The sequence below is a fragment of the Falco biarmicus genome, chromosome 6 (genome assembly GCF_023638135.1).
Source record: "Falco biarmicus isolate bFalBia1 chromosome 6, bFalBia1.pri, whole genome shotgun sequence".
Taxonomy (NCBI): Eukaryota; Metazoa; Chordata; class Aves; order Falconiformes; family Falconidae; genus Falco; species Falco biarmicus.
The window spans coordinates 73,441,555-73,464,667 of record NC_079293.1 but is presented as its reverse complement, the minus strand read 5'-3'; the positions used below and the strand labels follow the sequence as shown (position 1 = coordinate 73,464,667).

Genomic DNA, 23,113 nt, shown 5'->3' with positions numbered 1-23,113 from the left:
GGGTGGGTGAATGTCCAAATATACTGTTGTGTTAATTCCAGGGGCTACTAATGCTAAATTTTGCAGCTGGACTGGGGAGAAACATTTCTTAATGAAATCAGGGGTAACAAAGGCAAAATACTCAGTGCCGGGGTTTTGAGGGCAGTAAGCCTTTACTTACATGGATAAGCAAGAACCTTTACACCTCTTTGGCAGAGTTGGGGTATATACCTCAACGAGCCCCTCCTCCTTCCCCCAGATAGCCCTGGTCCATGGATAGCGGCTGTGTGTGTCTTAGGAAGGCTGGAGGAACATGGTGCTAGCTTTAAAATCACCTCATGACATAGCAGTCAGTTGGATGCACACCATCTGCAAATCTGAGTGCTGTCCTTTCCATTTGGCATTGACCCAGCATCTTCTGAGAAACGATGAACACTTGACTGGGCAGCTGCAGCTGCTGGGGTCTTGTCCTCCACCAGTCTCCGTGGCTGCTGAGCCATGCGTCTCTTTCACACCCCCAGATCCTTCCGTGTTTTGGGTTTGCAACATGCCTTTGCGAGTGGGTGAATGGCTTTCATGGCAAGGTTTTCATCCGTGGTTGTGGTGACTTTGGTGAGTCCCTCGATGAGTTTTCTTGGGAGCTGTGCAGACCATACTCTTTTCTGTGTGCTCTATGTGCACACAGGCCCCAATCTGGGGCGAATAGCAGGTTCTTTAGTCTTTTGACTCATATCTGATAGCAGCTCAGTGAAACTTTCTAGCAAGCCATTAACTTGCTAGTTACAGTGCCTCTTCCCCACCCCACCCCCCCGTGCTAAAGTTGAGCATTGCCCTCCTTCATGATTCAAGGAAGCTGAGTTCTTGAATAAATGAGCAAAGCAACTACAAACTACAAACTGTTACCACCCAACCGAAATCAGCTAAAACTAATGGAAAGAAAGTGAGAAGAAAGAAAATGAAAGTAAGGCTTAATGGTGAGAGCCCATATGTAAGACATCGGAAGTCTTAGGTCCTACATCTGATCTAAACTTACTGGATGCCTCTGTACTGTCCTCTGGAATTAGCATCCTGGTTCATCAGTGTCCTGGTTCACCAGTGTCCTGGACCAGTGTGAGGACAGTGTCTTCACATTAGCTCTGAAAGTACCTTCATGCTCAGCTTTAAGCAATATCAATTCACCTCCAGGTCTCAGATGAAAAAATGTCCCTTAGAAATGAATGAGAAGCAAGGAAGACATGCCAAAGTAAGAAAACATTTTCACTTTCACTGTCATTATGTTGATTATGGACAAGGGAGCATTTATTGAGGAAGATCTGAGGCTCCCACAGCTGCCATATGTGCTGGAATGGGACCTTTCAGGACGCCACATTTTCTAAGTTCCTCATATATACCAGCAGCAGAGCATGGTGTAACATTGACCAGTCCTTACCTGTTGTTGCACAGGACCACAACCAGTGTTGACATCTCCCACCTCTCACCAGGCACCCAAGAGCAGACTGAGTCCTGCATGGGCACACCACTACTCAGACTCAGGGAGGTGGCAAACAGGCTACAGAGGCACCAGCCATGTGTCTGGGGACCAGGTAGGAGAGGCTGACTCTGGTGTGGTACTGGGGGTGTATTTACATGTGGGAAGACTCAGTGAGAACAGAAACTGAAGCCAATTTATTGACTTCACTTGATTTCAGTAGTTCATGGGGATTTCATTTAAAAAAAAATCCCATTAGAAAAAGGATGTATTAATCTCCTCTCCTACATTTTCACTTTATCAAAGCTTGAACTCCTTCAATACATCCTTGCTAGTAAATAAAACAGGGCAGGATACAAGCACTGGGATTTGGTCAACCAAACTGTGAAATGCTTAGCATATTCCTGGAAAGGTTTTTGTCCAGGCTAAGTATTTCTCTCTCAAACAATTTCTAAGTGTGTCTGGGATCAGGGATTGCTTCCATCAAGCAGTCTGGATGCAGCCATCTGTTTCTAGAGGAGAGGATGGATGTGGCTGGATTATGATATTTGGCTTCAGGGCTAGACAAGAGCCCCTGAGATTGCTCAGTTTACTAGAACATTTTTAGCAATTCAAATAATGAATTGGCATGAAAATGTACTGAGTTTTCTAAGAGTGAGTTGCCAGTTTAGAAGATATAAGGGCTGGGGAAGACCTGGGTTCTGTCCCCAGCTTGCACAGATTGGCAGTATGTTCTTGGGCTTTGGAGTCATTAGGGAAAGGGGACACCTGTCCTCTGGCTGTTCCTGCATCTGGGTTTGATTTGCAAATCATTCCATTGCTACCTTCCCTCCCATCTTTTGTCCGATCTAAACATGATGATCAATCCCCATCCCTCTGAAACACCTTTCCCCACTCCCAAAAAAGGAAGAAGACGGCCAAAACCATGTCAAAGACCACACTGACAACGTACTGCCATAGACCATCCAGCTGCAGCACCATAGCCTGGGCTTGTGTATTTTACAAGCACAGCACAGCTCCAGAGACAGCCCAACATTTGATTTTGTCCACACTTCAGTAAAGCGCCTGGGTGGTGCAATTCACATCAGGACTTCAACCTTGACATATCTCAAAGGCTTGTCTGATGCTTTGCATGTCTAGATTTTGAGTTAGATTTGTGCTGGGTAAAGGCCACCATGGATGTAGATATGGGGGGTCCCAAGGGGGAGTCAGTGTTGCTGGTACTCCTAGGCACACTGAGAGTCTTTCTGTCTGAAAGACAGTGATATGTGCAGATGCTGAGCAGTGGGTGGCCAGACAGAAGCAACTAGGCTATTAAGATTTTAAAATAAATTCTTCCTGGAAAATAACTTGCAATGGCACTAGGGAGAGGTGGATGGGAGGGGATCAGAGAAGCAAAGCAGAAGGAGCTTTGTACCCTAAAATCCTTCTAGCAGGAATTTATTTTAATGAAAGCAGAACTACCATGTGTTTCAAGGCCAAACTGAAGTCTTGGGATGACTCTCCAATGGGTGACTCCTTTGCCAACTCTGAATATCTCTCTGTCTGCAGCATGGTAATGCCTGTTGATAACCAGTGGCGAGCTCATCTTCCCTGTAATAGCAACTGCTCCTGAGGCTGCTAAAGCAGCTGTCCTGGTTGGGGGCACGACCTGTAAACAGCTCAGCAGGGCACTCAGAGCCACCACTACTGATGATGAATTAAGTATCACCTAAATCCTCCTGCCCCGCAAAACCCGCATAACTCATGGGGAGGAGCAGGCAGTGTTGGTGCTTGGCATGGTGTTTGATAAGGGACACCTGGGTATCTGAATGCCTGAGTCAGTGAAGAGGTGGTCCTTGGCTCATTAAACATTCTGCTTTCCACACACCGTCAAGGATAGATCAACAAAGCGTTTTCGTCAACATACATTGAGCTTTGGAAGAGCCACTTTTGTTTCAGGTTTGTGCTCAAACCTGTCCAGCTTTTCCAGCTGTGGCAGCTGGCTTTCTCTGTGTATAGATCTTGGTCTGCTCATGTCATTCAACCCTCAGAGCCATAATGGAATGGGGAGTAACCTGAGAGCAGCCTCTCACCTGCAAATTCTTTCTGTGCTTCACTTCATTAGCTGTTTCCTTCAATAAAAAATGCTTAATTGTCCTCAGTCCTGTAAAGCAACCAAGTATAACAACAGCATGATGCTGGTAGGTAAGATAAGGCTAATCAAGAAGACTGTAACAGAGAGATAGCTCTGCAAGTAGATGTTTCCTTTTGATGACTCCCCCCAGTGCACGATGTTTAGTATTGGGGTGAAGCAGAGTGCCAGGGGCAGAGGCTTCCTACAAACATAGTCACTGTCACAGTTTTCTCAGGAAAACTCAGTTTCTTAAGAAATGAGAGAAAATTGGCTGCCTTTACTGGCTTCTGAAGCAGACAAGCCATTTACAGCATTGCTTCTCTTTCCATGTCTTTCTGTTCTTGCTCATCCTGCCAAGACTCCTCCAGGAAGAGCTGCTGACATTTAAAACTCCTAAAATAACACAGATTAACTGGTGTAGGCAGACCATAGGCCTGAGCTGGCATCTGCTACATAATGCTTATATATTTGTAGGTTTTTTTCCTTTCTTGAGGCTTTTTTCCCCTGCATGTAGTTGTATAAATTGCCTTCCCTCTTTAGCCAAAAATACAAAGGGCAGACAGCAGTCAAAGCCAAAATGCTTAAAAAAATTCTCAGATAATTTCTAAACCTTTATTCCCCTTTAGTACTCCATCTTAGGTAAAAAAAAAAAAAAAAAAAAAAAGGCTTCAGAAAGGTGCTGCTGTTAACAGCTCCAAGCCACACATACCTGCCTGATTTGTGATACAAACTCAGGGAACACCTACCTAGAATCCTAAAATAGTCCCTGAACTATCAGCAATAGACATGGCAGAAAACACCCTCAGGGATTTTAAGAGAGTGCAAAGAATTTCTTGCAGCATGAATACTTCTAGGAGAAAATTAACTAAATTAGTTTGAACAACTGATTGGAAATCTCATCTGAAGAGGGTTCAGGTCCAGTTACTAAGAAGCCCTGTTAGGCTCTTGCTTGGTTACCTAGACTTTCCTATGGAGAGATGATGCTGTTACTGAAACAGTTTTCACATTGGCAGAGGTCAGTAGCATTTTATACATCTTAAGAATGGAGGAAAAAAGTGTTTCACAAAGGTCATCTCAGCTGTCTAAATATTGGCTGACAAAAAGTGGGGTCACTCTTTGGTCAGTGAGGGATGAGTGTGATGATGTTGCCAGTGGATCTGTTCCTCTTTGTAAACCAGAAGAGCAGCCTAGGATGACTAGGGTGATGTTTAAAATGCTGATCTAGAGAATGACTTTTCTGAAGTGTGTGGTGGGGACGTGAACAAGCCATTTGCATTAGTTCAGGCCAGAGGAAAGGATGTCTCAGCTGTTGAGATACAGAATAATGGACGTTTGCTGCCTCCCATCCAAGGTAGGTGCCACAGCTTGTGAGATGAATGCCACCCCTCCTTGTGTTCCTTTGCAAAGATGTCCGGCTACTCCGCCTTCAACTAGAGAAATTAGAAAGCCAGCAGTCATGATTGGGAGCTGCTGAGCACATGAAGATGATGCTCAGAAGCAAACACTTCTTTGTCTGCATTCTGAATGAAACTTCTACAGTTAATAAATTCAAACTTACCACAGAGGGAAGCACAAACCACATAAAATGAATTTAGATAGGTTTGCCCAGTCACACATGAAGACTTCCCATAGGTGGTACCTGGGCTCAAATGGGTGCAGTTTATTGGTGGAAAGAGGGAGGTGGGGAAGGGCAGTTGACTGACATCCTGCTTGGGAGAATGGGAGTTGAGTAGTGTACATATGGCCTGGCCATGCCAGTTGGACACTCCTTGTTTCTATCACTTTAATAGGAGAAGACATTGCCCTCTATAGGAAAGGGAAAGGGAAAGGGAAAGGGAAAGGAAAGGAAAGGAAAGGAAAGGAAAGGAAAGGAAAGGAAAGGAAAGGAAAGGAAAGGAAAGGAAAGGAAAGGAAAGGAAAGGAAAGGAAAGGAAAGGAAAGGAAAGGAAAGGAAAGGAAAGGAAAGGAAAGGAAAGGAGACAGAAGAGGGGGAGAGAATTTTGGATTACAAGGGAATGTATTTTCCAAGGATGTTACAGCAAAATTTCTGTGGATTTCTGTGTGTGAGTGTAATAGAGAGACATTCTGCCTCTTTCCTTATGTATTTGACTGTTATACCTGTTCATTTAGTATTTATTACCTTTGTTATGTAAAGAAACATGTCAAGTCTGGTTAACTATACACTTTGCATGATAAGAACACCACACCTCTTCTCTACAACACTAGGAAGAGAGATTGTCCATGCATTTCTGTGGTTTTCTGCAGTTCCGTGAGGTCTTTATCACACTTCTGTGCAGCACTTCCAATCTCTGTGAGGGCAAAGTCCCACCTGTTCTTGCAGACATTTGATTTGTGGAGGTACACAATGACCCCCCTCATCTTGACAAGTGTGGAAGTTTGATGTCGTGTCTGCAATGAAAAAGGTTTAAGTCAAACCAGAAAACATTACACCGCCATCTGAAAGAACTCGTGCATGGGAAGTGTCATGAAGTTCTGGTTACTGTGTCTCCAAAAGCAAAGACAAAGGCTTATCAGAGGATATGGGGCTTGTCAGAGCACTTCTGTAAATAGGAATTTGTGACCCACCAACCTGAAAAAGAAATGGCTGGAGGAAAGCTATTGTAAAGGTATGAAGAAGATGGATGCAGAATGACTACACTACATTTGCAGTACATAAGTAGGTGGCACTAAATAAAATTATGAGGGAAGAGGTTATAAAATGAACAGAAGGATTTCCTAATTTAAAGGTGGAAAATCCAGTAAGGACTTTTAAACACAAAGATGCCTAAATCTAAAAATCTTGAGCTGCAAATTCATGAAATCCAGGAGAATATATAAAGAAGTGTAACTATATGGTTGTGGTGTTCGTTAATAGTCACTTTACATACACAGAGTAACTGTACAGAAACTTCCACTTCTGGCCACGGACAGATACAGGATGCTGAATCAGATGAACCTTAGCCTGATAAGTAAAGTTGGCTATAAAGCATGTGTTGATTAATTATATACATTGACTATTGAGGGGCTCCAAAGATAAGGAAATCTGACAAGGATTAGATACATTTATAGGGAAGAGGTCAGCCGGCACCTATTAAACATAGCCATGAGGATGCAGTCAGCAGCCCTCTAACATGATTATAGGAATATATATCAAGGAAGGAGGACTTGTGGGTGCCATAATTTTTATTGTATTTCCATGGTCATCTGTTCTGTTGGAGATGGGACACTGGGCTACATGGTATTTGGCCCAAAATGGCCATTCTGTTCCTGTACTCCATGCTGACATTAGTGGAGGAACAGACAGGTCCATCTTTGTAGGTGGGGGGAGATGGCTTGGGCCATTTGGAGACAAGGACAGTAAGAGTGTGCTTTGCTAACTTCTGTCATCTCCTCTCCAGACATTGCCTGCCTGGCAGGGTTTCCACACATACCTATGCAGCAGGTTTTCTGACGCCGAGAGCAAGTTCCAAATGCAGCAAATGGCTCTGGGCAGGATTTTGAATGGAAGCAGAAACCATGGTATCCAACACAACGTAAGGTGTCTTTGGGCAAGCTGAGACCTACGGGAAGAATGGGATTCCCAGACCATTTCTCATGGTCTTCCTCCTGCTGAAACCTCATGGACCCCGGTTTGGGGTCTGATACAAATACGCGCAAAGGCCAAGGCGGCTTTTCCGAAAGATTTGACAAGCCTCGTGGGACCTAACAGCCTCCAAGAAAGGCTTTTGTACAACTAGAGAAAAACGTAGCTGTTGATGGCAAATTTCTGAACATATCCTGGGCAGGCATGCTGTAGTGAATAGGGACATCCCAGCCTTTGGATGCTTCCAAGTTCTGGGCCTGCAATGCTGCAGGCTGCTCGTGCAAGGGGCAGCATGGTGCTCGTACGCCCTGGGATGTACCTATGACTTACAAAAATAAAAATCAAAAGCTGGGATATGTCCCAGTTAATAGGGACAAGTCGTTTGCCCAGTTCTTTCCTTCTCTGAAAGCCTTACTCCAGGATGGGGAGTTTCATTAAGCATGAAGAAAAGCTAGGCTAAAAGCAGAGTCAGTAAAGGAGTCAGTGCAGCAGAAGGGCTGAGGAAGGGGAAACAGCATATTCAGAGATCTTAAATAAACTTCACTGGTGAAGTTCAACTTGAGTAATACAAGAGAATGCCTCTGCCACTCTTTTACTGTACAGAAAGGAGACAAGTTATGACCCTGGGGTAAGAAGAGGCAGTGATTTCCATGGTACCAACTTCCAATAGTGCCACAAAATGGCATAAAGAGACTTCAAAAAGTCGTAAGGAGCCAACACCTGGTAGTGGCTTCTGTGGGGACGTTCTGGTTTGACATCGGGCCACCAATACGTTAATTTTTCACTTCTGCTTCTAGACTAAGAAATAGGGAATAGGTCTAATGAAAGGAGCTGAAGAACATGGAGGAGTACATTCTGCACCAATGCACAAGCTACTTGTATCTCCTACACAGGCAAACCCCAGCACGGGTCTTGCCTCTTACCTGGAACAGACTGGAGGAGGAAAAGGAGAAGAGCCATGAGGCAGGAGAACTTCATGGTGGAAGGTCTCAGCTGCAGCGCGGAGCCAGGGCCACAACACCAGGGCCTTTGAGCAGGGGAGGAGGGAGCACTCTTGCATTTATAGGGCTGTGGGAGCAGATCTGGCTGTCCAGGGGACCTTGGCAGTGGTGGGTACAGAAGGCAATGAGTTCAGCTTGACCGCTGCACATGGCTAAACCTGAACAATGGCAGAAGATCACAAAAGCAAGCAGAGAAGTAACTACACCTCCCTGCTTGGCCGCTGGGAAGGCTGCTTCTTAATACTGACTCACATGGAGAGCATCTTTGTTACTTGTTAACTTCAAAGATCAACATGCTTGGTAATGGACCACCCAGAGAAAATTAGGCATTGTTTTGGTGGGAGGGAAGGCACCTGGAATATCAGAAGACTGTTGATGATTCTGAGAATAGCAGAGGGTGCAAGGAGCTGCTGCAATGTTTGCAGTCTCCATTCATCGATGCAAAGAACCTACTTTTTGCATAATTTTTCTAACTGAATAATGAAATTTGAACCAACTAAACAACTAGTTTTCTTTCTGAAAACATTAGTCGGTTGACATTATGGACTCGATTCAGTTGCCCACACATACAGGCCTAACTCCTGCGGGGTGCCCAAAGAGTTAGGGGCCTTAACTCATGGGGCTACCTGATCAGACACAGGATCTCTGAGACAATCTGCATACGAATACAGGGGCAAATGGATGGCCATGTGTGTGGTCTCATTTATTTACAATGGCACTGGACACTCATGTGTGGTCAACTGACCACTCAACGGCAGTGATCAGTGCTACACTCACACACTGAGATGTAGGCATCTAAAATGGATGTGGCTGTGTGGGAATGAGGTGTTTAATTAGTGGCTCTAGGTCTCAAATCACCTGTTTAGCTATAGTGGGACCTTAGGAGCCCACACAAGTGCACTGAACATAATTGTACTTAGCTGGCCAAGTCCAGAGCTAAGGGCATCTATTGTCATTAAAGATGCTTCAGGGATCCCATCTGGCCTCCAGCTGCTGCTCCATGAGGGTGCAGATCCCCCATAGCTCCTGCATGATATCTACCAGCCCCAGGCAGACAGTGACATTTCTAAAGTCATGGGGCCTCTCAGATGTCTCTAGTTTCTATGTGTGGGCAAGTGGGCAACTGGGTCAGTTCCTAAATGTTCTTCTCAGTGGTGAACTTCTGTTTGTGACCATTGTGTAGAAGGAAAAAAAAAAAAAAGAAAAAAAAGAGATTATAGAATCATTTGTGATGCAATGAACAAAAGCTTTAATACAAAATAAAGCACCTCTAGTAGCAAGGGATCCTGGCACAAAATAGCACAGTGTCAGCTAGCCTTGTGTAAAGCAGGAGACCCAGGGTACTGTTCCTCTCCACTAGATGTATGGTTGTTTTTTTTTTTTTATACCACATACAACAGGGTAAAGAAGGTAAATTGAACACTTTTCTTCAGTACTTGATAGTCTGAAAAGGAGCAATAAAGGATTTAAGTTTTAAAATGTTTTAAAAGGTTTAACACAAAATTTTAAGTAGCCCAGGGAAAAACAACTGGAGCTAGCTATGAAGCTGTCAGACAAAAAAAGTAGTGATGTCCTCTTATCCAGCAGTGTTGTATGGAATAGCCCTGGAAAGCCTTTCTTCCATATGAATTGTTGCAGTGAATGCAAGCTGCATCTACGACTTGCCTTGGTGTAACAAAATCCAAATTTATTTTGAAGAGCAAGCCTTCCACTAATTTTCATGCTTGGATATCTAGTCTTGTGCATCTGAATATGTATGGACTGAGATATCCAGCTGGCATAGTTATTTTCCCTCTTGAGAGATTTACCTGAAAAACTCCATTGAAACTTCTGATAAAGTGAAGTATAGAAGATTTTTTTTCCAAACTCTTCATCTTACACATTAATCAAAATTGTTAAACCATCCACATAATTGTCTTCAGAGAAACTGGGAATATATCATTAATTATATGTATGTACTTTTGTCTCAGTCATTACAACAAATGTGTTACAGCAGAAGCTTAGTAAAATATTAGTTAACATATAAAATATAGTCTTAATAAAATACAAAACTTCCTCCTTTGTGTGAGGTACAGAAATCTGGTGCATTGTCAGAATGACATGTCTAATTTGTTATATCTATAGTGCATAAAATAGGAATTTGTCCCCTTAAACCAATTTGTTGCATCTAGCAGTGTGAGAAGTTAACTCCATAAGAAAAACAGGAAAAACATACACTCAACATCAAAAACAGAAGAAAAATCCTTTTATCAAAGGATCACGAATAAGTGTAAGTTAAAGAGCAGAAATATTTTTGAAGCTAAGAACACGCCTCCTTTTTCTTTATGCTTTGGGAATATTCCTGGGTATTTCATACAGCATCTTTATTTGTTATAGAAGCAGCTTGCAATCAGATATTCATTTATGTGGCAGTAAACTCTGCAGCTCCCTCTTAAACCACATCAGAAGTTGTCCAAGACATCCCAGGTCCTGACGCCTGTACACAGAAAACATTTTGTACTCTGATGAAAAAGGATAGGCACAAAATACAAGATCAATGGGCTTCTGGTTGCATTGCCTGCGAGTAATCTACATGTTGTATGCATAGGTAAACTTCTGAGTGATGCATCAAGCTGGAAAACAGAAAGGGGTTTGATTTGGACTGAAGTGAGCTGAGACTTCGCCAGGTTACTGCTATGAAATTACCATTAGAAAATAAAATACATTATTTCACTTAATGTGAACATTTCCATTCGTAGTGAAATGAAACTTTTTGTGCTGTGCAGGTGTGAGACACAAAGGAAGTAAGAGTTGGGTCTTTACAACCCCGCCCATGAAGTGGTGCTGCTTTAGTTTTATTCAGACTTTTAATCAGCAGAAGGAACCAAACCCCAGCCTGTCTTTCATCTGTAGAAAATAGCTGAGGAACAGCCAGCATCTCCAACTGAAACTCATGCTGTTTTCTCTCCAGAATGATTTAATAAACGTAACCAATACCTGCAATCCATTTGCAGATCCCCTCAAAGCTTCAAGTCCAAACTGCTGCAAATGATACAAACATCAAGTTATTATTTTTTTTACTAAGAAAGGATCCTTGCTCTACTCTGGGGTGGTTAATCACGTGAGGTGATTAATCCTCAGGGGACAAGACAGACAGGTCCAAAACTCTCTCCTGTTGGTTTTTGGCATTGCCTTAGCCAACAGGCTCTTCTGGAGCAAGTCTTATGATGTCTCCTGCTGTTTCTTCTGCATTAAAGTGCAGGGCATGACTTAGAAAACTGAAGTGGGTTTCAACCACGTAGTCATGCTGTCTCCATGTGAGCTAGGCATCTGAGTGACTAAGCTACCATCCATCATATCTGAGATATGAATTCCCCCTGGCTGGAAAAGGGGAAATGTAACCCCCATTTTTGAAGAGGGAAAAAAGGAAGACCCAGGGAACTACAGGCCAGTCAGTCCCAACTCTGCCCAGCAAGATCATGGAGAAGATCCTCCTCAAAACTATACTAAGGCACATGAAAAATAAGGAGGCGATTTGTGACAGCCAACATGGCTTCACTAAGGGTGAATGGTGCCTGAGAAATTTGGTGGCCTTCTATGATGGCGTTACCACACTGGTGGATAAGAGCAACTGCTGTCATCTACCTGGACTTGTGCAAAGCATTTGACACTGTCTTGCATGACATCTTTGTCTCTAAACTGGAGAGACATGTATTTCACGGATAGACCCCAGGCTGGATGGTCACACTCAAATTATTGCATTATTGCATTATTGCGAAGACTTTATGTCCAAGTGGAGACCAGTGATGACTGGTGTTCCTCAGGGGCTGGTCCTGGGACTGGTGCTGTTTAACATCTTTGTTGGCAACATGGACAGTGGGATCAGGTGCACCTCAGCAAGTTTGCTGATGACACCAAGCTGTGTGGTGTGGTCAACATGCTGGACAGGAGGGATGCCATCCACAGGGACCTTGACAGGCTTGAAAGCTGGGCTCATGCGAACTTCATGAGGATCAACAAGGCCAAGTACAAAGACCTGCACACTTGGGCAATCCCAAGCACATATACAGGCTGGGTAGAGACTGGATTGAGAGCAGTCCTGTGGAGAAAGACTTGGGGGTGTTGGTTGGTGAGAAGCTCAGCAAGCCCCTGCAATGCATGCTCACAGCCCAGAAAGCCAATCATATCCTGGGCTGCATCACCAGCAGCATGGCCAGCAGGTCGAGGGAGGTGATTCTGCCCCTCTACTCTGCTCTTGTGGAATCCCTCCTGCAGTGCTTGTGTACAGCTCTGGGGTCTCCAACATAAGAAGGACATGGACCTATTGGATTGAGACCAGAGGAGGGCCAAGAAGATGATCAGGGAGCTGGAGCACCTCCCCTATGGGACAGCGTGAGAGACTTGGGGTTATTCAGCCTGGAGAAGAGAAAGGAGACCTTATAGCACCTTCCAGTACCTAAAGGAGCCGGCAAGAAAGCTGAGGAGGAGTTTCTTACAAGGTGGAAGGTGTCCTTGCCCATGGCAAGGGGGTTGGAACTAGATGACCTTTGAAGGTGTCTTCCAACCCAAACCATTCTGTGATTTTATGATAGGGGTGTCACAAAAGCATGATCTTGTGGAGATGTAGGGGGATATTGAAAGCAACTGCATGCACACCCTGGGATGTATGGGAGCAAGGAAAAATGGTTTTCACCTCCCTACTCTTCTTCTGGGGATTTGGCTTTGCTTTCCGTCAGCTCTTCCTTTTTTTAGTTCACCCTTGACCTCCTGAACCCAAATCTACCATCCTTTTAACTCATTCCCTACACCATCAGAAAGACAGGCAAAATCCTGTGCCCCATACCTCCTCTACCCCCATTTCTCCCCACTTACTATGCCACATGCTTCCTACCTTGAAAGCCAAATCTGCCTTGGACCCTGGTCTCCAGGCTGCACTGGAAAGTACAGATCTTCTCAGTGGCTAGGAACCATGTCTCCAGGATGCTGCACTTGCTCATTTTGCTTTCAAACACTTTGGCAAATATTCAGATGGCTAGTTAACCCATCCTGGTCAAGCCAGCACAGACCATGAGTCATCTCCCATCTCCACTCTTACATCATGCAGAGCAAACATCTGAATATTAAAGAAGTAAGAACTTACACCTTAGAGGTAAAGCAGCAAGTTATTAAGAAAGCTGTGCAGATTAATTAAGGTTCTTCTCACATGGTTTCAGTTTGAGTGGGTGTTCTGGAAAATGTGTCAGTAAGAATGCATGACTGCACTTCTGCAGAGATTGCATTTGGTTTCATAATGCATTTAAATAAAAGTATGTGGAAATCACCAGAAAGTCTCCCCAGGGTTGTGTACATTCCACTGCTCTGCCACACTTCAGTTCCTCAAATGCTAGTGCCATACTCCAAGAACAAGGCATTACAGCAGTCTGGAATTAACCATCTTGGTTTGTGCTCGGGCTGCCAGGACTTCATTTCCACAGAAATTCTGTTGTATTATTAGAAATGCCATTTTTCTACTTAAAAAGTAATTTCTTACCATCTTAAAAGTGGTCAGTGCTGCAGGATCCTGTACCTGTTGCCTAAAGCCATTGTTTTACTCCCAGGTGCTCATGCAGTTCTCTTAAACAGGATCAAATGCTTTAGGGAGGTCCATAAACTAGAAATGAGTGCTTGTGCTCTCTCTTCTCCAGGGAGCCCTGAGAGAATGCTTTTTCACTTTTCTGGCTTTTCAAGGATAGTTTGACAAACAAAAAGGATTTTTGTTTTTTCCTCAAGGAACAGAATAAAATTATTTGGTATGTTTATGGATGGGATGCCCATTACTCCTTATTGCTTTCTCTTGGGAACCATTGTTGTATCACAGGACATACAGCAGGGTCATACCTGAGGTGCAGATTATCAGTTTGCAGGTGCCACGAGCATCACCCTCAGTTTTGCAGGTGTGCAAAGAGCACAGAACAAGTGAGATTAATGATACAGTTTCCATAAGGATCTGCCTGTACAGTGAACTGCACTGCCAACAGTCATAGTGAAACAAACGGTAGCTGACAGCACAGGTTCTCCGTCAGAGCAGAAGAAACCAGTGTCACTTCCTTGAGCCTGATTCTATACATGATATTTATTGATGTTGTTCTGACCCAGTGGCCTTGATACCAACAATACAAACCTTCCCCTTAGCCAATGTGCATTGTTCTCTGCCTTCCTGGTTTCTTTGCTAGCTTTTAATTTCAAATCTACAGGTGTGGTTGAGTGTCACGGGCAGCCATGTGGCAGGAGAACTATTTATACCCATTTTCAGGCACTCCAGGGAAATAGATGAAACAAAGACCTTGACAAGAAACCTTCAGCTGGCTCAAGTTCCCACTGAAGCCAAGGAAGTATCTCAGCTCTCAGATAGGATCCAGCACTGTGTTATTTTTAAAATTTCAAAAAACGGTCCTGTTCTGTGCAATGATGGGCTCGAAATGTTTGTACCTTTTTTTTTTTTTCCATGGGAAATGAAGGACAAATGCAAAATCTCGAGTGTGTTAATAACCTGGTAGAAGAGGAGTGCTTGTTGAGTTATCTTACATTCAAAATCCTTCCCTATAATTTCTAGCCATTAGGGATTAATGTCCTCAGTATTAGACTATACATGATTATACAGTCACAGTCCCCTTCAAATTATGATCAGAAATTTTATCCCAGGAAAAGTCTTCCAATTTGGAGTGCCATCTCATTCTACCTTGATGCCTCAGCACTTCACTTGCTCTTTTTTGTTCTCCTCCTCCTCTCCCAGGTTATTCCAGGCGTAAGACATAGTTTACACAGATCACAGAAGAAATACTTACACATGGGGAAAGCTCTGCACCTTGCCTAATGAGCTGCATCTGGGGCTGGAGAAAGTCACCAACCCTCCATAAAGTCACTGCTTCCTCATGCTCAGTGTTGCAATGGTCACAGGAAAGGCCTGTTTCCAGTTCATCCAGTTTACCAGCAGACAGGACTGCTGGAGATTTTTTCATGCATTTCCATGCAGGGTGTGAAAATGCCAACAACTGCCAAAGTCTGAGCTAGGTCATTTTTATCACTATTTTAGTCATTAGCATTATTAAGATGAATCACCCATGATTTGGGATCTTCAATTTTGTGGCTTTTGGTGGAGTATGTCTTACATTAGATAAATCCAAATTACAAGTGGGGGTCCCTTCATCCTGCTTAAGATGTTTACAATTTAGAGCCTGCATTGGAGCCACTCAGGTAGCCAAGTGTCCTTTCTACAGTGTGATATTCTGGCAGGCTCATCCAGTGCTTGCTTCTCTCCATTGACTATAAAAGGAATGCAGAAGACTAGTTCAGATGGAGGGATCTCTACTGTCAGCCTCCAAAAGAGATGGGATGAAATCCATTCCAGCTGTCTAATCTATCCCCATCTTCTAGTTTTCCCTCAGGGTCAATGGAGATACAGGAAGACTTCAACCCTATCTAAGGTATGGGTTGGAAGAGACCTTAAAGACCATCTAGTTCCAATGCCCCTGCCATGGGCAGGGACACCTTCCACTAGACCAGGTTGCCCAAAGCTCCATCCAATCTGGCCTTGAATCAACAACCTTGAAACAGATGGCTGTTTCTGTTTCATCTAGGGCACAGAGATAAATCTGCTTCCCCCAAGCACTTGCACAGATTTGCAGTGGCAATATAAATCAGCAGAATTTGATTGCAGTTGGGGTTTAGTGCTCCTTGAGCTAGCTGAAAACCTGACCTTATTTATAACAATATAAGGGGGGCGGGGGAAATGGAGTGTTCTGCTGAGAAATTTGAAAATTTCAGTATTCTATCAACTGATACCATATAGACTTCAATATATTCTGTTTACAAATAGACACAGCAAAGCCAAGTGTCCAGAAGTATCTCCTGAATCTCTTCAAGATATTTTATGGCCCTAATATTGTATCAACTATCTAACACACGACTACACGCCCCTGTGTGGAGACACCTACTTTAAATGTTCGAATCTTTGAGCTCACTCCCACCCTCAGGCAGGATTCAGCTGCCTGGACACAATATCACTACAGATGTCCTGAAGCATCCAAGATATTAGCATGGGACAGAAATGTGTGGGATACTCAGTGTTTCCAAAGGGGCAAATAGAGACCAGGCAGCATATCCCATAACACAACACTAGATATCTGAATTTAGGCAGCTGAGTGTCTCCAGTGTGGGATAAATTGGGAGAGGTGCCACTGTGAGGTGGTCAGCAGGGAGCAGGCATCAGGTGAAGCCTGTGGCCACATCTGAGGCTTCACTTCTAGAAAACCCTGGGCTGATGGGGGGAAAGTTTAACAGAGACCAGTGGGACTGAAAAACCAAAATCTAATATGGGCTGTGGAGAAAGAACCGTCTTTCCAGGAAGGAAACCAGCTGAATTTCCAGCGCAGCCTAGGGACGGAGCATCCTCCACCGAGCAGAAAGCCCCTCCGGTCCGGCTTTGCAGCTTGCGGAGCCCGTGAGCCGGTCCATGGCTCCCTCTTGCGGGACGACTTGCTGCGGAGGAAGGGACAGCAAGGCCCTTCTGGTGGGGCAGGGTTTGCTCGGGGGGAAAGGTAGGTGCCTGCTTCTTCGCTCATCTTCAGCATCGACCATTCACGTAGTAAATGCTTGTTGTTTGTTAATACATTTGGAGCGCAGGGACGGGTTTTGGTGTCTGAGATTGGATTGTAGGGACCGGAGCGAGCTGCTCACGTTCAGGATGGGTGTATAACTAACAAAGCTAACTTATGATGTTACATCATTTATATAACTTTAAAAAAACTTTGTAACTATAGTAATAACGGGAGCTCTGCTGCCTAGTGCACAGGTAAGCATCTTCCCTCGAGACACATTCAAGTTTCTAAAGCAGCATCCCACCGCAGGAGACCTTCCCCCAGTGCTTCATGCCTTGCTAATCAATGCTGCCTCATACAGTCAGAAAGCAGTAACCACACGATGTCATTTATTTATTTATTTTTAAATAAAACTAATTTTCAAAAGCTTGAAAATGCAGGATTTCAGAGAGTCTTGTGCTTTCTTTTTGCACACGAGAAGAACCTTTCCATGTAAAACTGTACCCTACTGCTAGCCCAGGTGAGAGTGTTGTTGCTTGCTCCCAAATGGTTATCCACAAGTAGAAATCTAATAAAGATCATCACAGTCTTTCCTTCCAAATGAATACTGTATATCTTCTCATGTACTTGTACACAGTACATACAGATGGTGGACAAGTAGCTCATTAGCTGGGCAATTCAAGCAAAATGCCTTAAGCACAGATAGTTAACTACATCCACTGCAGAAAATAAATGCATCCATTAAACTATCAATTATGCCATTCCTTATTTGGGTGCTCTAATTTTTATTTACATTTATAAACCATTTTCTCGATTTTTGTCCTAATTTCTAAAGAATTTTTCTGAAATGGATCATTGTTAATGGCAACAATAAATTCAGCATTGCATCACAAATTGGTGCACTTACATTAAATAGTTTCTTTAAAAGGAAAGAGACATATTAGTAACGGTGTCAGAGCTCTAGCTATAAGGTTTTTAATATGAGCTCTGAGGCAAACAGGAACGGAGTTTAAAGGTGTCAGAATCTGTGACACAAGGCCAAAGGCAGGGGCAGTGGAGAACAATGTGGGATGAATTGGAGGTGGAGCAAAGCAGAGATGGGTTGAGCAGAAGAAAACATGCTCAGAAAGAGAAAGGGAATGGGGCAAACGGAGGCACAGCCACTCTGCCTCTATCCAGTCTGCAGGAGTGCCAGATGAAATGAGACATTCACGAATGAGGTGTAACAACAACTGTTTTTGGGAAAAATGCCTGATGGATTTCTGATAGAAAAATGTGTTATTGCTGGCAGAATACATGTCAGAGAAAGGTGATAAGCCAGAGCCAGGGCAAAACCCATGGCGCATTATCCACCACTTCCAGAAGGACACCAGGACAGCCTGATCCCCATCCCTCCACCACGGCCAGCCTGTGGGCAAGAGTAGGTTGAGCCAGACAGGAGTCTCCTGGTGGTTTGTCCATTGCCCTGCTAGCCCCAGCCCCCTGCTCTTATTGTGCCCACACCATTTTCCTGCCTCAGTCTTCCTCCAGCATGCTGGCTGGGGTGGGCATGGAGTTGAAGAGGAAGAAGGAAGGTTTCACCTCCTCTCTGACACCCTTGTCCATGACAACCTTGTGCTAACTACCAGTGAGGAAAGGACTGGGCACCCAGAGCTGGTGGTGGACCTTGCCTGCACTGAAGGGATGTCGTGCCTTCCTTGCAGAAGGTCTAGCTGCCATTATCAGCCAATACAGGCTTGTGGCTGGGGAAGGACTTCAGGAGCTGTAGTGCCAGCTGTGACTGAACTGAGCCCATGGGCTGCCTGCTCTTGACACTGTCCACCACCATTTCTGGGTACATACCCAAACCCCATCTCTGGCTGTGCTGCAGGAGGGGACCTGGTCCCTTCCCTGTGTTCTGCCGTGGGCTGCCATTCTCCCTCACAGCATCCCTGAGCCTGGCTCCCGCTCACACTGACGCTGCGGCTCACCCCACCCCACCCTGCATATTCATCCTGCAGCCTGGACTCCTCTCTGCAGCCAGGCCTTGGCCACCCTCTCCTCAGGTTGCCCCTTTCTCTCCATAGCTACAGCCTTGCTGAGGGGGTTGCTCAGACACACCTGGGGTGGTCCCCAAGGAGAAGACTTCCCCACCACCCAGGCTGGTGTTCCCGGTGGGGAGCTGCATCCTTCCACCCTGACCTCGTGGCGCAAGGGCAGCGCGTCTGACTCCAGATCAGAAGGTTGTGTGTTCAAATCACACCGGGGTCAGCCCTGGGGCACCACTGGCCGCCCTCTGTATTGCCCCTACTTTTCTGGGGGGCTGCCCTGCCTGTATCTGCAAGACATCGGCCAGCCCAGCTATAAGGGGGCACCTCAGGGGTGGCTGAGGGGAGGGGGAAATGTGATGCCCAGAGTTTTCCTTTCAGCTCCAGTTCAGGGGCTTGTCGTGGTGGGTATCCGCAGCAGGTGACCTCATCAACAAGCAGAAAGAAGAGAAGTCTTCCTCTCTGAAGTGCTCCTGGAGAACCTGGACTTGTCCTCAGGCAACACTTGCCCAGGAGGCTAACATGAGGTGGTACAGTCAGTCCAGGGGATTTCTGGAGGGGGTCAGGGGCAATTACTCAATGAAAGACCATGGCAACAGGGAGACTTTCTGAAGAATAACATGAGAGGTTTTTTCAAGAAGATTAAGAAGGAGTGTCTAGGGACCTCTAATCTGGTCAGCATCAGTTCAGAGCCCACATGAAGGCGGTGGAAGAAATATTCCTGAAAGCCATGCCCAAATGGAGGAGGGACATGAAAATGACTGGAAACAGGGATCATGGGTTTACCAACACCAGACCACTTTTTGCCAGCACGATAGGTTTCTTTGAAGAGATCATTTCCTCAGTGGTCAAGAGGAGACCAAGGAACACCATCTATCTTGAGTACGATTTGATCTCTGACAGGGCCTCCCAGACCTATCACTGTAGCAGGTCACAAAGAGCCTAAGCTGAATCGCAGGGCGGCTGGATTGTCCAGCTGATGTTCGTCACTGCTTGATGTTGCTTCGGATGTTCTTTGGTGTCCTTGTGATGGGTTCAGGGGAAGTTCTCCAGAATGAAGGACACAGGAAGCCTGCCAGGACCACAGGGGTGGTGAGGGGCCAGGGCCAGTGGCGCAATGGACAACGCGCCTGACTACGGATCAGGAGATTGCAGGTTCGACTCCTGCCTGGCTCGACACTTTTAGCCTGGGGAGGTTCCTTCTCTCTCTCCACGAAGGTTGCCTTCTTGCTGGCCATCATCCATCCTTGGGGCCTTCTGCTAGGCAAAACTGCTGAGGTGTCCTCTTGCCCTGCAGGAAGGAAAGAGTTCCTCCAGACCTTATGGTGGAGCTGGGCACCTTGTCTCATCACTCTCCTGCTTTCCTTACTGACACCCTTCTATTTCTGCTGCTTACTCTTGTTCTGTACTAGAATACTGCATGCAGCTTTGGGCCTCCCAGTATAAGGACAGTGATCAACTGGAACAAGGCCAGTTGAGAGCGATCAAAATGGTATGGTGTGGGAGCACTTGCTATATGAGGAGAAGCCATGGGAACTGGGTTTATTTGTCCTGGGGAAGAAGAGGTTTCAATGAGGACCTGGTAGCAACTCTCCTGTATCTATGAGGAGGTCCTCAAGCCAGGTGCCTCACAGTGTTTTATGATGAGAGGATTAAAGGCAATAGGTATAAATGGGAGGTTCTGGCCAAATATGAGGGAAGGGTGTTTTCCCAAATTTTGTGTCATTGATGAAGTTGGGAAAGAGAGAGGGATAAAAGGAGGGAGTGAGGAAGGGAGAGGGCTGCAACCAAGGCATGAGGAGAGGGGGTAAGCAGGTAAGTTTTCAGCTGGTTCAAAAGGGGCCTGGTGGGTGCCAGGGACAGTGACTGAGGTAGGGGAGACATCTCACCTGCCTAGCAAAAGACTCAGCAGCAATGCCTGGCTTATAAGGGTCGGGGTCAGGCCTGGATCTCCTGGGAGCTGTAGTGGCCAGCTTTGGGGTAGTCCCCATGAGGAGCACATCCCCACCACCCAGGTTGGGTCCATGCCTGGGGGCTGCATCCCTCCATGTCCATCTTGTAGCAAAAGGGCAGCACATCTTACTCCAGATCAGGCGGTTGTGTGGTTGAATCACGCCAGGGTAAAGATTCCCTATTTCTGCAGGGTACTGCTGGGGTGCTTCCTCCCCACGTGGCGGAACTTTGCTTTTGTCCTCTCTGATCACAGAATCATAGAATCACAGAATGGTTTGTGTTGGAAGGGACTTTTAAAGGATGTCTAGTCTAACCCCTCCTGCAATGAGCAGGAACATCTTTAACTGAATCAGGTTGCTCAGACCCCTGTCCAACCTGACCTTGAATGTTTCTAGGGGCATCTACCACCTCCCTGGGCAACCTGGTCCAGTGTTTCACCACCCTAATAAGGAATTTCTTCCTTATATCTAGTCTGAATCTACCCTCTTTTAGTTTAAAACCATTAACCCTTGTCCTATTGCTACAGGCCCTACTAAAAAGTCTGCCCCCATCGTTCTTATAAGCCTCATTTCAGTATTAAAAGGCCCATCCTATCATGCAGGTTGTTAATGAAGGTGTTTAAGCGTGTTGGTATCAGTATCAACACCTGCAAACACTATAATTAACAAGACGCTTGATACATTTCCAACTGGTGATCCCAACACTTCAGGTCTTGTAGTCCAGCTGGCTTTTCACCCACCTTCTTAACCTCTCCTTCAGACCATATATTCTCAATCTGGCTACAAGGAGACTCTTGGAGATTTTATTTAAAGCCTCACTTAAGTCAAGATAAAGAAGTGTTTCCTTCCCAGGTTCCATCAAGGCAGGCAGTTGGGTAGATCAGGTAGGACCATAGTAAATCTATGCTGGAAGTTTGCAACTACTCTTGTGTCCTTCATGTGTCCATTTTGCTCAAGTGATTCCTGATTTGGTCATCCTCTGCCATGAATAATCCACTGCCATAAGCTCTGTCAGAAGGGAAAGGGACATAAAATTGAGAGCAGACTTCATCTGTAAAGACAAGAAGAGAAGGCATTCGGTACCTCAAGCCTGCTCCACATCTGTTGCTATTTCCCTCCTTCCCTCACTCAGAAGGGGTCCCATATTTTCCTTAATTTTTCATTTGCTGCTAATGTGATTCTAAAAGCCATGTAGTTGACCTTCCACATCCCTACCAATCTCAGCTCCAGATGAGCTTTGGTTTTCCTGTGTCAGCACCGAAGTCTAACCATCAGATTGGGGGAATGGTTATCACCCTGTTTGATGCTTGTGGGACCACATCTGGAGTCTTCATACCGTTTTGGGATCTCCAGGACATTTACAGACTGCAGTAAGTCTGGGAGATGGTCATCCAGATTAGAAGGTTGTGGAGTCCCTGATAAGGAGTGGCCTAGGTTTCTATAATACAGAGAAGAAGAGGTCAAGGATTATAATCTTGTTTCATACTATGTGTACCTACAGAGAAAGTGGAGCCAAGCTTTTCTTGTGGGTATCGAGGAACTCAACAAAAACAGATTACATCAAGAAAAGTGTCTGTTAGGAGATAGGAAAAAAAATGTCATACATCAGAGGTCATACATTAGGACAGGGTCCCAGAAAGCTTTTGGAGTTCCCGTCCTTGGAGACATTCAAAGCTCGACTAACAAAATGACCGAATGTCAAAGACTTCTGTGCTCTGTGCAGGGGATAAGATCACCTCCTTTCCAGGGATCTTGTAAAAGTCTAATTTTTTCTACATTTAACTAAAACCTCTTGCACAACCCCCTGCTCCTTTCACAAAGCCCATCCAGCGATGGGAAGCCCCCAGAGCTCCAGGAGGGCCAGGGCCAGTAGTGCAATGGACAATGTGTCTGACTACGGATCAGGAGATTGTAGGTTTGACTCCTGCCTGGCTCACCATTTTCCTGGCCTTAATACTGATGGTGACAGGGGACCTCTTTCTCCATGGTGGCCTGCCTTTGTCTGGTGTTTCTCCCTTCTTGCTGGGCCTACTGCACAGCAAAACCCTCCCTTGCCATCAGGGGAGGCTCTGACTGGATATACTGGCAAAAAAATTTCACCATCAGGATGGTAAATCACTGAGAGAGGGGCCCAGAGAGGCTGTGGACTCTACATCCTTGGAGCTCTTCAGGGTTCAAGCAGTCAAGGCACTGATATGAATGCCTTAAGTCAAGCAGAAATTTGGACTAGAGACCTCCACATGTCATTTCCAACCTGAATCACTCTATTATTCAATATGAAGTTCCTGTTCCCATACTCTTTTGCTCCCCACCAGGGACACCAGCCTGGGTGGTGGGAAGTCCTCTCCATAGGAACCACCCCAGGGGTGTCTGGGCAACTCCCCCAGCAAGGCTGTAGCTATGGAGAGAAAGATGCCCATGGACAGATTATC

At 45.3% G+C, this 23,113-nt stretch overlaps 1 protein-coding gene and 2 non-coding genes across 3 annotated transcripts; 2 read left to right on the top strand and 1 right to left on the bottom strand.

The window, feature by feature from the left end:
* Positions 1–5,748: 5,748 nt before the first annotated feature.
* On the bottom strand, positions 5,749–8,478 carry LOC130151338 (gallinacin-11-like). Its single transcript, XM_056343489.1, has 3 exons — positions 8,070–8,478; positions 6,995–7,123; positions 5,749–5,972 (listed from the first exon to the last, which is right to left on the bottom strand). The coding sequence occupies exons 1-3, from the start codon at positions 8,122–8,124 to the stop codon at positions 5,845–5,847; spliced, it is 312 nt and encodes a 103-aa protein (XP_056199464.1). The 5' UTR covers positions 8,125–8,478; the 3' UTR covers positions 5,749–5,844.
* Positions 8,479–18,880: 10,402 nt separating this feature from the next.
* TRNAW-CCA (transfer RNA tryptophan (anticodon CCA)) lies at positions 18,881–18,952 on the top strand. The gene has a single exon. It is a non-coding gene; the product is annotated as a tRNA-Trp (tRNA).
* An 880-nt stretch (positions 18,953–19,832) lies between these two features.
* Positions 19,833–19,905, top strand: TRNAR-ACG (transfer RNA arginine (anticodon ACG)). Its single transcript has one exon. It is a non-coding gene; the product is annotated as a tRNA-Arg (tRNA).
* Positions 19,906–23,113: the final 3,208 nt, after the last annotated feature.